This window comes from Oenanthe melanoleuca, chromosome 2 (genome assembly GCF_029582105.1).
Source record: "Oenanthe melanoleuca isolate GR-GAL-2019-014 chromosome 2, OMel1.0, whole genome shotgun sequence".
Taxonomy (NCBI): Eukaryota; Metazoa; Chordata; class Aves; order Passeriformes; family Muscicapidae; genus Oenanthe; species Oenanthe melanoleuca.
In genome coordinates, this window is record NC_079335.1 from 12038233 (window position 1) to 12054062 (window position 15830).

General features: G+C 44.3%; 1 protein-coding gene across 1 annotated transcript; it reads right to left on the minus strand.

Annotated features, from left to right (window-relative positions):
• Window positions 1-2759: 2759 nt before the first annotated feature.
• Window positions 2760-15100, minus strand: FAM83A (family with sequence similarity 83 member A). The gene is made up of 5 exons (XM_056484441.1): window positions 15013-15100; window positions 14318-14927; window positions 11456-11623; window positions 9328-9452; window positions 2760-4708 (listed from the first exon to the last, which is right to left on the minus strand). The coding sequence occupies exons 2-5, from the start codon at window positions 14891-14893 to the stop codon at window positions 4162-4164; spliced, it is 1416 nt and encodes a 471-aa protein (XP_056340416.1). The 5' UTR covers window positions 14894-14927; window positions 15013-15100; the 3' UTR covers window positions 2760-4161.
• Window positions 15101-15830: the final 730 nt, after the last annotated feature.

The following is a 15830-nucleotide window of genomic DNA, read 5'->3' on the forward strand; positions in this document are numbered from 1 at the left end:
TGAGCACTGGGGAGGTTCTCTTGGTATGTGTCAGTTGGCCTTCCTGCCTCCTATATGATACATTGTAAAGCAGAACGGCTTCATCCGGCAAATCCCTGTTCTCTATTCCTCATCACCTTCTTGTCCATCACAGGACAAGCTGGAAATAATTTCCAAGATCTGTTGCTATATCACCTCCCCAGGAATGGAGGTGAGTTGGCAGGCCTAGTGAGGGTCCTGGAAAATGAGGAGTATGGTATGCAGTGGTTGAGAGAGGAGTAACACCTAGACTGTCTTTGTTTTCTAGGAGGAGTAACAGGGTGACCAGGGAACTGTCTGTCTCACAAAGAAAAGGAAAAAAAAAAAAAAAAAGCAGTCTGTGGAAGAACTGGCAAACTGATAACAATGGGCATGGAGAAGGCTGAGGTATTCAATTAATTTCTTCCTCAGTTTTCACTGGCAACCTCTCTTATGCCTCTTGAGTCGATGGCTCTCAAGGCAGGGACTGGGGAAGCAAAATCCCTCCTACTGTAAGAGAAGATCAGGGTCGAGAGCACCTGAACATACCTAGGTCTGTGGGACCTGGTGAGATGTGTCCTAGAGTCCTGAGGGAATTGCTGGTGTAGTTGCCAAGCCATTCTCCATATCTGAAGTCATGGAAGTCAGGTGAAGTCCCAGGTGACTGGAAGCAGCCTGTGGAAGAAACAATCACTGAAATGCTCCCAGGTTCACAGGCAGCAAGCACAGGGAATGTCCTTGAGCACAGGCTCCTCTGGGTGCCTCCAGTGTGAGCAGCAATTGCTGGTGGGATCCGGTGGGAGTTGTGTGTCTGGGCACCAGGATGCACATTCCAAACCACTTAATGGGCAGCACTTGCTCACTGGACACCAGCTGGAAGACCTGCAGGGCTAGTTCTGGCTGGGTAAGAGCCATGGGGACACTCTGGAAAGCCCTAGCCAGGCCAAGCCTAGCCTATTCATCCAGCTTAGTTCCAGGGTGTGAACAGGACAGCTGTGGGTTCCTGATGCCCTGCAAAACATCCTTTCCTGGTGCATAACAGTCCCTTGGGCAGTTGGCACTTGCCTGCTCTCTGCTCCCCATGGTGAGGACATGCACAGATCCAGCCCTGACAGGAGTGTCCTCATCGCTGTCATTACCAGTGGTGCTCTGACATGGCAGAGTTGCCCTCCAGAAAGCCCTGGGGCTTTTGTTAGGCTCTGTAGAGGCCCACATGGGGACTAAACTGCCCTCCAGAGTGCTCTGAGGCTTTTCCTGGGCTTTGCTGTGACCAGTTGGAGGCCCCTCCTGTCCTCCACAGGTCCTCCTATTCTAAAAAGGTCTAAACATCCCCAAAAAATCACTTTTAATTAGAAATCCACTTCTGTAAATAATCTGGAGGTTAGTATAGGTTACATTTATTTAAGCTTTTGAGTCCTACCTAGATAATCTTCCTACAAAATAGGAGGGCAGCAGGGGAATCCAACAAAGCCTTGGCAAAGGCCAGATAAGATCCTGAGTCACTGGGGAGGGTCATTAGTGGCCTTTGCAGGGTGTGTGCCCAGAGCTGGGGGCAGCACTGCAGGTGGGGTCTCAGCAGAGCAGAGGGGCAGAATCCCCCCAGCCCTGCTGCCCACGGGGCTTTGGATGCAGCCCAGGACACGTTTGGGCTGCATGGGCCCAGTGACAGCTCATGTCCAGTAAACCATCCAGTATTCCCAGGTTCTCCTCAGGGCTGCTCTCAATCTGTTCATCCCCCACACTGCACAGGCACTGTGAATTGCCCCAGCCCAGCTGCAGGACCTTGCCCTTGACCTTGTTGAACTTCATGGGGTTCCCATGGGCCTCCAGCCTGCCCAGTTCCCGTGGACAACATCCCTTCCCTCAAGTGACTCACCTGCAGCACTCAGCTTGCTGTCATCCTCAGGCCTGAGGAGGGTGCATGGTGTGGTAGCCAAGTTTATCTGAGCTCTTTTCTTGCCACAGATGGACAGGGCAGGTCAGCATCTACCATAGCCTTCGTGGCAGTTTCTGCAGCTTCCTATAAATGTTCTCCTTTATCACTAAGTTGTGGGGGCCTGTTAGGATTTTTAGCATAACTCACTGCTGAAATTGTAAACTGACTTGTTTTCCATCAAAACTGACGTTTCATTCACTTGAAATGCTGTCTGAACCAACACAAGCTGTTTTCCTGATTCAGCTGAAATTAACTCACAGTGGAACTTCTGGATTATTAGCTTGAACCTTATCTACTTTTCATTAGCTATCTTCTCCAAAACTCTTGTACATGAACTGTCTTGCCCCGCAGAGGTGAAAAGAGCTCCTTCATGGACTTCACAGGATGTGGCCTGAGGAAATCAAAGTCTACAATCTTCTCCCCACATTCCCCTCTGTACCACCCCAGCTGGGCTACACCAGGATCAGTGAAATGAACCCCATTTAGAAGGAAAATCTTAATTAGTCTGTTAGGACATCTTAATCCTGTTCCTGTTGATTTCAGAAGAAACAAAATATGTTTCTTCTTCATCTGGGCTTTGACTGCACGGGACTCATTCAGCTTTTGAAAGAGAATTGAATAAGTTATACAAGGCAAGAGAATATGAAGAAAAAAGTCTTCTCTTTTATTTGAATGGTTGCTATATTCAGATAATGAAATAGAATTATCATAGGAATGAAAATCAAATTTCCCTTCTCCCCAAGGAATCCAAAAAATGTTGCTATGTACAGAATTTACAATTATATGCAATAATGATTATTATGGACTCCAAAATTTGGTATTATCGGTTAAAACACCCATACTGAAGCTAGAGCAGGATGTGCCCATCCTGTACCTTTCCCAATGTTCTTTAAACTTTACAGGTATGCTTCCAAAATGATTGCTTTTCCAAGGACCAGAAACCTTCTTCACCTGCATACAATTATCATAATCCACAGTCTACATAATTAAATTGTATTTCTTTTTGAGCAGGTGAGAAGTCAGGGAAAACAGGCCAGAAGTGCAAGTGTGTTTAGGGTTCTGTTTTCTGTTGGAGGCAGATGAGAGATGATACAAAGCAGGTGTGGAAAAAAAAAATCAACAGCTGTCAGACATCTTGATAACTTTGGATGGAAATCCTTTGTTTCATGAATTTTCTTACTTTTGTTTACTTAGTAAGCTTCCTTAGTTTTCATGGATTACTTACAGAAAGTTTTTCTGGTTTGGCTCAAGCTGCTGAACCTCTGTAACTCCCTTTGTAACTCTAGTCCATGGGCACTACAGACATCCAGTTTATCTTTAAAAATTAGAGGCCATGAAGAACTTTTGCAACATCTCTAACTTCATGTTCAATCAGGTGACCACAGAAAGGATTTCCAAGATCCATGTGTCCATCCAAATGAGTTGCAACTCAGTCCTGGTGTGTTATGAGTAGGACTTTGCTTCTTTAACTCAGCTTCATTTATCAGTCTGAACCTTCACAGCAGCTCTGCATAAGGAAAATTGCCTGGAGCTGGTAGGATTGGAGGTTTGTAACCAAGTGTGCTGGGACACAGCTGTGTTGCTGACCAGTGGAAGTATATGGTGAATGTAAAGTGTCTTCCATAACCAAACTGTCCGTCTCAAGCCATGTCCAGGGTACCAGGCCCCTTTCTAAGAATCCTTGGGAACCATTCTTGCTGTGCACCTCAAGCAGAGAGAGCTCTGAGACACTGCTGTGGCAGGAGCTGAGCTTCCCTGCCAGCCTGAAGGCAGTCCCCCTAAATCAAGATTAAGGTTTGATGACAGCTGCCAGCATCATCTCTGTTTGCCATGGAAATAGCAGCCCTCAGTCTCCTTATTCAAGTGCAAAAAATGCATAGTAGTAAACTGTGCCTTACCCCCTTTCAGTTGCTGAGACATAAGAAAAACAGTTACTGTCCTTCTGGTACATAAATATGCCGCCAGGGGCAGGTGATAGGCAGCAGCAGTGTTGCACTGTGAGCAGCATTATTCAGATGTGTTTTTCCTGGGATCCTGATGCACCTGAGGTTCACACATTAGCAGCCTTGGCTTTTTAATCAGGGAAATGAAGCATCCATAAGCAACAAAACAAGAGGCTTGAAATCATCCTCATTTGTATTATACAGAATTTCTATATTCATCAGTACACAAGCGATTGCTAAACAGGTCCTCACTACATTTACTTGCATTTCCAAACAAGGTGGTTATTATGCAAACAGGTTAGCTTTGTGGAGGCATCTCCAGGATGAGCTTAACCCTGTCCTGTTTGGTTCCTCTTGCCTGAGCCTTATGGGTCTGTAAATGTTCATGTTGTTGTAGGGCACTGTGGGGTTTTCGGCCATGTAGTGTGGCTGGTAGTAGTTAGGCTGTATGGCCTTCTGTGCAGGTGGGGGGGTGAACGAGACATAGCTGTGGAAGGAGTTGACTCGGTGGAGAGGGGACTGGGGGGTGAAGTTGCTGTTGAACATGAGAGTTCTTGGGGTCTGCTTGCTCTGGTGCGTGCTGCCGGCGGAGAGGCTGCTGAAGGAGTCGGACAGGGTGTTGGCGCTGCCCTGGTCGCTGTAGGGGAGGCTGCGCGGGGGCGCCCAGCTGCGGCTGAACAGGAACGGGAGGCTGCGCGGCGGCGTCTTGGGGCCGCGCACCGGCTTGGACAGCGCGTACAGGTGCCGGAACTCCTCGTCAAACAGCTCCACAACCTGGCCCGTGAACTTGGAGAGGAGGTTGCGGTGAACCTGGCCGCACAGCCACGTGAAGCTGGAAGGAGAGACAAGGCAAGGGTTAGAGTGAACGCCGGCCATCAGGAACTGCGGGTCCCCCGCAGGGGTGATGTGAAAGGCAAATGTGTTTTACTGCTGAAGCTTCTTGTCTAAACACAGGATGAAGATGGTGTCGCAGTTGAATTTCAGGTCAGTTCACATCAGTGCTCTTTGACTTGGATCAATCCTTGTTATTGCAGCTGCCTCTAAAACCTTCAAGAAACCTTGCAAAGTTATGCAACCTCCTGAAGGGAGTGGTGATCCAGATCCACTGCAGGGATAAATGTCAGATAATACCCAAGGTATGAGTGTCTGTTCCATGGAAAGGAGTTTAGACCCCTCTCTTGGGGACCTCTCTTCCATGCACAATGCTTAAATTCAGGTCTTGCCACATCTTACCTGCACACACATGAATTGTACCTTGTACCCTGCAGCATGCCATGTCACTTGGTAACTCTCAGCCACTCCAGCTGACATGAAAAAGACTAGGAAAAAAGAACCATCCTTTGTTTTCATTTTTCCATAAGCTTTCTGCATTGGTCAAGAGAAACACATAAAACTCCAATCTTCCTGTCACGTCCCACGCCACAAAACAACCCGCCACACCTGACAAATGCTTGTTTTCTTCACTACAGAGAAAATGAAATTGCAAATATTTCCTACAGCATTTCCAAAAATAAATGTAATACTTTGCTATAAAGTAAAGGAGAAACACCACAATAGTTTTAATTCTGGTAGTTCAGAGACACACCTTAGGATAACCCACAGCTTTTAAATTATTTTTCTTTTATGTGCTTCCCTAATCCACTCAGCAAACATAAATTTGTGCTTTTACAAAACCACAAGCCAGCTTGATTGTGTTGCGCAGGCTGCCATGTCTGAGCAGCAGCAGCACCAATAAAATGAGTGTAGTTGAGAGAATGAAATGTAATTACTCCCTGAACTGACCAGGGCTTGAGCTGTGCAGCAGAGGATACAGAGCACTGGTGGATTTAACCCTGAGGTTATTCTGTGTTGGCAAACTCTGCCATGGTTATTCCTGCGTGACTTTATTAGCTACGCTGGATTTTTACAAGGGCTGCTGAGAGCCAGATTTGGCTGTAGGTGTGTGCACTTAAAATCTTGTCATGTTTTGATAAAACTCCTGTGAAGCTCAGTGGGACTGACAGCCTGAGCTGATACTGAGGCAGCAAGACAGACAATTTGCATCTGCTTGTCCAGAGCATTCCTGAAGAGGGTTGGGTTTGAGGTATACAGTGTTGATTCAAGAGTAAGGAGAGGAGTGAAGAAATCAGGAATTCAATGCCACTGGACACCCATACAATTTATACTGTACATTTTATGATTGGACATGAAAACACACAGTAAGTTACCAGAATACAGGTACTTCTCATCCACTGTGTTCAAATCATTTTAAATATGGACAAAACCTTGGGAGCCAAGGTAAAGAGCACAGCAAGCTAACTCCCTGCTGGGTGTGCTCATCATAGCATCTGCTGTGCCAGCTCAACATTGCTTTATTTATCCTTTATTCACTAAGCAGTGCTCTCTAAACCTTTGTGTGTCCTTCATCTAACTGTTAGAGACAACAGATCAGGAACAAATACAAAAATACACACAATTTTTCCAGGATATCTGAGGTCTAAAGTATCGTGTTTATGTCCTAGAGATACACCTGGTTTATAAAAGCAAATTAGACAGAAAAAAAAATCAATTACACTTGTAAATGGCTTTTAAAAGCTTAACAAAATCAGAGGAAAACACTTGTTCTGCCCAATACTGATAATTTACTCCCACATGTATCTTCCTGGAATACCTGACAGATAGATACTAGTTTGTGGATCACTGATTTTACCTGTAATCCTTGTAAACAGAGAAAGTTAGATCAAATGAATAGCCCAGAGATTCTCCAAGAACTGATAGCAAATGAGTCAGCTCAAAATTATGAGGTAAGACCTTTGTGATTTTAGAAAAATGTTTGTGCACTTGTCATGTAGTCAGTTCCAGCAATTTAAAGTCTGTGCACTTTGCTGGAGAACAAAACAGAACTTGGCATAAAAGACTTAGCAGGTTTTCATCGGCTTAATTCTAAGATAAAATGCACTGTTTAGGTTTTAGGCCTTGTTTTGCTCCTTAGTTTACAATTCTGAGTGCTCTTTTGGGACAGAGAAGTCTGTTATTGTTACCACCTGCCCAGAGGGATCATTTTTCTCACAGGTTTTTTGGGTGAGGCCCATCAAAAGAAGAGAAAGCACAAAGAAATGATGCCTGGCTTGGGGTCAACACTATCAAAAATTCAGTCACAGATAGATACTTCTCAGTCATCTTTCCAGGGCTTTGTCCTATGTCCTGTTACAGACCCTCTCATTTATGATTGTCTCAATCAAATCCCACCTCTCCTGTTCAGCACTGGACTTGTTTTACAATGAGTGTCCTGTCTGCATTGCTGGAGCTGCAGTTCAGTAGGGATGTTCTCATCCCTGTGTTTGCAGTGCTGCAGCAATGTGCAGCACAACACACATGGAACCTCAAACGGCAGGAAGGATGGACTGGTGTTTTCAGCTGGGCTCAGGTTTGTGTTACCCTGCATGTTAGTGTTGCTGCTGGTGGATAACCTATGTGGGAGAAACCTGCTCCGCCTGAACTGATGCTCCTGGCAAAGCATGTCCGTGTTAGTTGTTGGATGCTGACTCTGATGAGGCCAGTGGCTTTCAGAGTGGCAGCCAGGGAGATTCTCAGCTGTCCCTTGGGATCAAAGTCTGTGCTTTCTGCTGTTTTCATTTTGCCTTCTTTAAGAATGCTGAGTTCATGCACTAATTTCAAAGTCATTAAAAAAATTGAATAACAGTTACCATAGGATGAGATAGAGTGACACAGGGACAGCAAAAAGAAATACTGCATTCTAAAAGAAATACTACACTCTAACCCCTCACCATGGACACTGGCAATAAAAATTGAGAGTATGTCCTGAAAGGCTGTTTTATTTCCTCAGCCTGTTCCCCCCACCACTATTACAACAGCATGCAGAGCTCAGTACTTTGGTGAAATTTAGTGTTGTATGAGTTTGAGTCTGTTTCACTCAACATCATTCAGTTTATACCTGAAGAGGTTGATGGATAAGATTTAGGCATAACAAAAATCTTTCAGATTAATGAAGTGAGAGCTAGCAAGAAATGCCACATACTGGTAGCAAGATATAACCCATGTGAATTGCAAACTGGTGCTGAATGTGCTGAAGTAAAATATTTTTTTTTGTGGTTTTAAGTACATTTGTTCCTCACCACCCTCTGTTTGTGTGCTGAATATGGAATTACACAGTTTGACAATGTACTTCAGATTATTCAACAGTGGTAGAGAAAGACAGAAGTGACTGCACAGGACTTCAGGTGTTTTTAGTTTTTCGAAATTGAAAGAGAAGCCAAAAGGAAGCTCCTTTGTCCAAGAAAATAGATCTTGTTCTGTCCTTCTCCTCCACATCCTTCACTTCTACTCTATACAAGTCTGCTCTTGGATTTCAACACATCTTTGGCAAGGGATGAAAAGGCACCCAAAATAACAAGAAAACAAAAAAAAACAGTCAATAAAAAACCTCAACTCTGCGTGTTTTGTCTCCACTAAGTTTTGTCTGATGGTTCATTTGGAAATGAAATGAAGAGTGGGTGCCCATGTTAGTGTACATCTCAGCTCCTGCAGCCCATCCCCAAAAATTCACTTTTTCCTTCATTACTATAGTTCTCTAAACTTCCTGGTGACAGTTTTATCAGACCAGAGGCATTTAAGCTTCCAAACTGTAAACTGGGATTAAGAAAAATAATCACATCCTTTAAATTAAATAATCACCTCTTGTATGGTTGTACCAGAATTTCTAGGATACACTTGGTTATTTGTGAAACATATCTACGTAGCCATGATGCTCAGGAACTTCATTTATTTGACACAAGCTCAGAGACTCCTGAAATTCCCTGACCAGAGGATCTAGGATTTAACTTAAAAATCCACTTGTTGAGATGCTATATCCACTACCTGAAATAATTATAGCAGCACAAACAAAACAAAGAAAGAAAGAAAGAAAAATTTTAAAAAGGGAAAACATGAAGGTACAGTAGTTATGTAGAAATATACTGCCAACTTGTTATATGAAACACAGGGAAAAACAGTCTCCTAAGTATTTCTGTTTTACCTTTAATCACTAAATTGTCATATGAAGAACAAATCCTCAGATAAGCTGAGTGACATATGCTATATTAAGGGATCCCAAGGGAGACAGAAATGTATCATGTCTCATGATCACAACACCTGAGAACCCAAACAATGAGGAAAACATAATATTAAGCTGTACACATTTCTAGTTTTGCCCCAGGGCTGCACTGGCAAAGTTGTTTATATTAGTTTCTGAACATTTAAATTAAAACCCATGCTCCATAAAGAACTAATAGCAGCTTTCAAGCAAGTTAAGTCAATTTTTGTAAAATGGCACATATTTGAAAACATGAGGTGTTTTTTGTTAAACAAAAGCTTCTTACCTTACAAAAATTTTCACGGCACTTTTTCGTATTAAAAGAAGTATTAAAAATCATAAAAGAGTACCTAGACATGAAGTGCAATGGCTTATCTCACCTGTAAGATCCAGACAGCACATATCTCCAGTCAGAGATAAGAAATTTTTCTTGAATTTGTCCTGAAAATTTTCTGCCTGACTTGGCACAGTAAACCTCTCCAGTAACACTGCGGACTGAAATATTCTGTAAATAAAAATAACATTGAGTGAATTACATGTCTTTTTAATTAAAAATCAGACAGGGAGAGCCCTTTTCCCCCACTGCCTTTAGCTCTTCACTGCCCCAAAGTCAAATTTCTTCATGGACTCTCAGATGTGATATTTGAAGGTTTGTGTCCAGGGAAAACCTAGTCAAGGTGATGCCTTGGGTTTTAGTTTTTATATTTTTCAGATTCTCTGCTGCTTAGTGTGTAACTCTGAAATTTCATATTAGGTGTTAGTAAGTTCTCTTCATAGGATAGGTAGATGAAACAGTCCCTTCCTAGCTAGAGAATGAAGGACACCCAAAAAACACAATGGTGAGGTAAAGGGGGCAAGCCAGGGGGCTGATACTTCATAGCCTGGGGCTGTGCTTGGATAATTGACCCCAATATGTAGATGAATCAAAACTTATAAAAGTGTAAACTCTCGTGACTGGGATCTGTCTTGGATTGGACTTGGGTGTAGCCCCAGCCAGGCTCCTGCACTGCCCAAAGTGTATCCTTTCAATAAATACATATTTTATTCCTTTAGCCGTGCCTAGTCTGTTCCAGGTCAGCCTTTCAAGGCATCAGTTCTGGCACCCCAGAAGGGACCTCAAGGCATCTGGAAAACCCCTGGACTGGAGGAACACCCAGCTCTTGCCCCGCCCCGACCCCTCACCCCCCCAAGTGAGGCATCAAAGTCTCTCACTTGCCAAGGGATTACTTGTTTCACTGGGGATATAAACCTGCGTGGAGCTGTGCTGTGTGACAGTAACTGACCTTACCCCAGCCAAAAGGAGCATGGATGTGTCCATAGCTGGGAGCAGCCAGCTGCCTTCCACTGACACCCCAGGCACAATCTCAATTTACACTGGCTGTGCCATCACACAGCAGGGCAAAACCTCTGCTTCTCCAATCCATCTGGGCCTGCAAGGACACACGGGCTGCTCTGCTGGAGCTGCCCAGACAAATGCTGTCCTTCGGGATCAGGTGCAGGTACTCATGTGAGGGGAGATGCAGGAACTCATGTGAGGGGAGATGCAGGTCAGCTTGGGCTGTGGGATGCTCTGCACTGTCCTTGTACCTGAGCAAGTGCCTTTCAGGCCCTGGCTCTGTTGTCCATACACACACTGCAGAAACAAGGCCTTAGTAAATGAGTGACACCAAGGATTTGACTAGAACATTGTGGAAGCCTGCGTGCTGTAGCAGCAGACTTAGAATAAATAGCACAGGCTTGTTCTCCTTAGGAATGAGGGTTTACAGGCATGCAAACATTCATGAACATGCATTATTAATTTCAGCTGCTTTATATATTTGGGATGGAATCAGCTGTTGGAAACCAGGTGTCTGGTGCATGTAAGATGCCCTTAGGTCTCCTGTGTGCCCACAGCGATCATTCCAGAGGTCTGTGGCCTCTGCAGTAACCCCCATCCCCAGGGAGATGCCATAGGAGCTCTACAGCATCTCATGCAACAACTGAAATAATCCCTAGAGGGGTTCTTTTAAAGCCAGTTCCCTCTGACAGAGATGAGAGCAGATTAAACTAGCAGCCACCTAAACTTGAGGTGTTATCTTTAAAAGAGCTTTAACACATTTTATCAGAAACCACCCAGTGCAATCAAGCTATGGCCATGCAAAAGAGTTTTGTGCACCTTCTCCCTGTGGCTGCCAGACCACAGCTGCTGCACAGCTATTAAACAGAAGCAGCTCTAATGCCTATGTTAGATAACTCTACTAGGGAAATTTAAGTCCTGTTTTAAGACTTGAGGGCCAGGATTAGTTTCATCTGGGGACCTAATGAAAATGCCTTACCTTTCTATAATATCCACAAGAAAATGTAGGCATCTTCAAAGAGGAACTGGGGGTGCTAACACTACCCCAGGGAATCTCTTGCTCCCTTTTAATTAGAAGGTGGATTGACCCTAGCATAACTATGCTTCTAGCTCAGAGTGCCTGCAGTTAGGCAGACAACTCTCAGCCTAAGAGCTTCACAAAGCCACAGTACCTTGAAGAGATCCTCAGGAATTTGCAGCTTGTCACACATCTCCGAGAAAAGATCTATACTGCCATGATCGAGCAGCAGGTAGACAAAGACCATGCGCTTGTTAGCTGCCTCCAGGAGGTCACAGAGAATCTCAGTGTCTGTGAACACATCCATCACGATAGCTAACACCTACAGAAAAAGAGAACAGGCATTAGCAGAGCCAATTTACATAAGGTTGCTATGAGGACACTATGATGTAGTGTACTAGCTTAAAAAATATTCCACTAAATACAAATATTCAGTTATATGTGGATATTTTTTCTGGTTTTCTCCCTGTAAGTGCCTGAATCACTAAATTGATTAAACATATTGTCTCATTGTTTTATTGCTCATATAAAGCCAATATAACACACAATATATAACCCAAGATGACACATGAATTTGTAGGTGAGATTTCAGCACTAGGAAATATATTTAAATACTTATTACAGAATGATAAGTGTCATAACCCACACACATTCAGCAAGAAAACCTGGATGATGCTTTCTCTTTTATGACTTACACGTGGAAAGCCCTGGCTTTGAAAAGCCTCACCCTGATGTTGTTGATGGGGTGACAGACTCCAACAGCCCCATCTTTTTTAAAACACTGATTTATAAACTAACTGTTGGAATTTGACCACACATCCATGCTCCCCAATGCACAACTGGCAGAACACTGTAAAAGTCTCTTGACTGGGCATAAAAGCCCTGACAACTATTTAAATGCACAGCCTGCAGCCAATGTGGATCAAAGGAACTGTAAATGTGATATAAAACCAGTTCCATACTAGAAAGTGCTGGTCTTGTCTGACATCTGCCATGGAAGGGGTCAGTTCAGCTCAGCTATTACCTGACTTATCTTCAGGAGGTGCTTGTTTCTGAATGGAGAAGGAACCTTTGAGAACTGTGCTCACGCAATATCACCTCCAATCAAAACAAAGTTCATAGCATCTCTGTCTTACTAATTGCTTCCAGCTTGCTCTGAATCTTACTCCAAAGCCTATGCCCACACCTAGCAGCAAGCTTGCCTCCATGAGGATATCCTACAAGAGCAGGCACATCCTGCACAGCCAGCGTCCTTCAGGCAGCCAAACAATTCGTGGAGCAGTGAAGATCCCACACCTTCCTCCTGCTGCCAAGGCTTGCTGCTTCAGGAAGAGCTTTGCCATGGCTAGGTAAGCACAATTATGTCAAATGTCTCACATCCACACTTCCTATTAATGCCTCAGCTCCAGACCATTCTCTCTGGTACTGATCTTCACCACCTGTTCCCAATTTATATTTCTGCACCTGACTTTTCCCTTACTTTCAGTACTTCTCATTTCTTTTTCCCAAATTTCATTTTCTGATTTGCACCAATTCCACCAATGTGTTTAAAATTGTAGTATCCTCTGCCAATCCCTTCTAGTTTGAGACCATCCATAAACACAGTCTTTATTCTGTTATTTAATTTTGTAATGCATATATCAAATACTAAGCTATCCAGGATGGACCTTATCAGATGCTAATTGATAACTGGTGCCATTAGAAAACTGTGCTCAAAAAGCAGTTCACAAACTTATACTGTTACTGTTGCTTCAGCACACTCTTGTAATGTAAATTAGATTATTAAGAAGGTCACATACACCATGGATTTATATTACATTTCCCAGTTTTTTGCATACAAGTTTTCTCTTCCCGGGGCAGAAAATTGGCCTGGGTTGATATTTTGCCTGATGCCTATTTTATTATTCCAGAGGCACTTCTTTTGTTTCTGTGTCTTTTTTATGCTTCCAACTTAAAATGACTGATCTGTAATTCCCCTGGTGTGGTAAGCATTCGTAGGCTTTAAGAGAGCAGGTGCCAATGGGAATCCTCCTCCCCTGCCATTACACTCTGTGATATCAGGACCAGCACCAGCCCTTGCAGGCAATCACAAAGCTCCAGAGGGCTTGGAAGTCTGTGCTGGGCAGCATCCTGGCTTGGCTCCTGACCATTCCTGGCTGAAACTGCTGCTGCTCTTTTGAATTTATATAAGGGCAAAACTCATTGATGATGGTAGACACAGCCCTGAAGTATCATCTTTTTTTTTTTTTTCCAGGAAAACAAGAGAGCTGCTAGAACACACATTACACCAGTTTTCTGTCCCCCCTCCAGCTGCTCAGTTCCTGTTTTCCCGGAGTGTAGGCAGCCTGGCTTCGGGTTGTGGCTGGCACGTCTGTGGCCTCCATCACCTGTATGCAGTCAGAGGCATCATCTGCATCTTTCCCACATGTCAAGTTATGCTGCAGTCTCCATATGGAGCCCACATCACATTTTAACTGATACAGGAAACATATTAGGGATGAAAGGTCTATTTGCTGAATAATTTCCTTCCTCTTTTCCTTCCTTCCTTGCTGACATGCCAAACATACTTGCCTTTCTTTGGCTTCCCCTTCACCCACATCTCCCACAAATCTCCTAGAACAATTCCTAATGGCTGAGAGCTCACTCAGGCTTAATTCTCATTAATGGTGCAAGGGTCTGAACAGATCAAAGCATCCTGCTGGGGGTACATGAGAAAGGACAGAGCCAAGATGCCCTTTCTACAGCACATTCAATCTGCTGGGTGAATGGGACATTACAAGAGAGAAGAGGGAATGCCTTCTTTTAAGCTACCAACATTAAAAAAATGGTGTGAGTTAAAAAAAAAAAAAATAAAGAGCACTGCCTGTGTTCAACAATAGGCTGTTCACAGCCAATTTCTAGAGCAAAGCTACTCTGCAATGCACAGGGCTGCTTTGGGTTAAACACCATGCTCACCTTAGCTTGTAAAGGCAAGAAACAACAGAGTGCAGAGGGAACAGCAATTCTCTCCTCATACCTGAGTGGTCTTGTGGATGTACCGGCGTATGATGTCTCTAATGTTGCTATTCTTCTCTGTTTGGAAATAGACAGTGGCGGTGGATTTTTCCTTTAAATAGGGCTTCTCCGCTGTAATCCATGTGTGGAGCAGAGCCGACTCACCGCTGTCAGAAATGGTGGGGAAGTAGGTCCCTGAAGGGAGTGACCCGGCATCGTTCTGCTTTGGCGCGGCTGCCCCGTCGGCACCTGGGGACTCCTGAGCATAATAAGACTCCCTGGCGTTATCCTTAATGTACTGAGCTTCCACCGAGGACAGGAAATCCACCTCACCCTCTTTGCTTAGAGTTTCGAGGTAAGAGTCTGTCCCACCATCCAAGAAAGCGTCGGTGGCCAATCTTATGCTTTCGTTGTGGCTGAAATCCACTTTTGTCAACTGCGAGGACTGGTTCTTGATATCCTCCAGCCTCTTCCTTATCTTGCCCATATGTCTGGGGTGGTTCATGGCTCTTTGTCGCAGTAGCCGATCTGCCGGGCAGGCACCATGCATATGCGTGCCACAGGCAGTGCAATCGTCCTTCTTGTTTGAGGACTGCATTCTGGCATGAAATCGCCTCGCCTGAACGAATTAACTATGAATAAAAATAAAGAGATCTTATTACCACAGGCAAAGTCACACTCCCTGAATTTGTCTATACAATTATCTTCAAAACGAACCTGAAGGTTGCTTCTCAGGTGGTGCTGTACTCCGGCAACAATCTGTTTCCAGATGGGACCCAATGCAAAGCTGATTAGATTGCTTATCTGAGAGGCACCCACCTCAGCCCCAGGGCATACGAAGAATTCGAGTCAAATTTACCACGGCCGTCGGATTCGATTGTATTTCCCTTCCTGTCGCATCCTGTGAAATATGAGTGAGGAAAGCACTCAAGCAAAAGCAGGTAGGCTCCCAAGCATCATTGCACAATCTTCAAAACAGCTTGAGGCTTCTCTGTCTTCCCATAGTGTTCGTTAGGGAGAAAAAACAGCTCTGAAGTTGAATTGGAAGAGACACACCAGCCATATCCATGGCCTCAAAACAGCAAAAAGGGTCATGGGCTCTGTTCTGCACCTACATGCTACCAGGCAGGCTTAAAAATTGATGTGAACTTCGTCACTGTGCCCCGTCCAGAGTATGTTGCTATTACCGTAGACGATTCACTCACTTATTTCTTTAAAGCTTTGTGACTACGCCATCCTATTAAAAGAAAAATACCCCTTCCCAAACATCCTGAATATTACGTGGAGGGAGGGTTGTGAGCTGGCCTCAAAGCATCAGAAATACAAACACTCATCACTTGATTGTGCACATTTAGGGCTGTTTGGTTTTTTTTTTTTTTTTTTGGTTGGCTCTTTTTTTTTTTTTTTTTTTTCCCAGGCTGCACCTTCTGGAGTCACGTTGTCCCCGTGGCAGCTGCCTGCTGTGTCATTAGGCGGATGGGGGCGCGGGTTGCAGCGGGGTGACAGGCAGGGCCCGGGGGCAGCCGGGCCGGCCG

Bases quoted from the DNA above. Each gene is read 5' to 3' on its own strand.
- FAM83A (XM_056484441.1), bottom strand. From the start codon at position 14,893: ATGCAGTCCTCAAACAAGAAGGACGATTGCACTGCCTGTGGCACGCAT. The intron at 9,453-11,455 runs GTACTGTGGCTT...TTTTATTTACAG, and splicing joins TTCCTGAGGATCTCTTCAAG to AATATTTCAGTCCGCAGTGT. The intron at 4,709-9,327 runs GTGAGATAAGCC...CTCTCCTTCCAG, and splicing joins GTGCTGTCTGGATCTTACAG to CTTCACGTGGCTGTGCGGCC.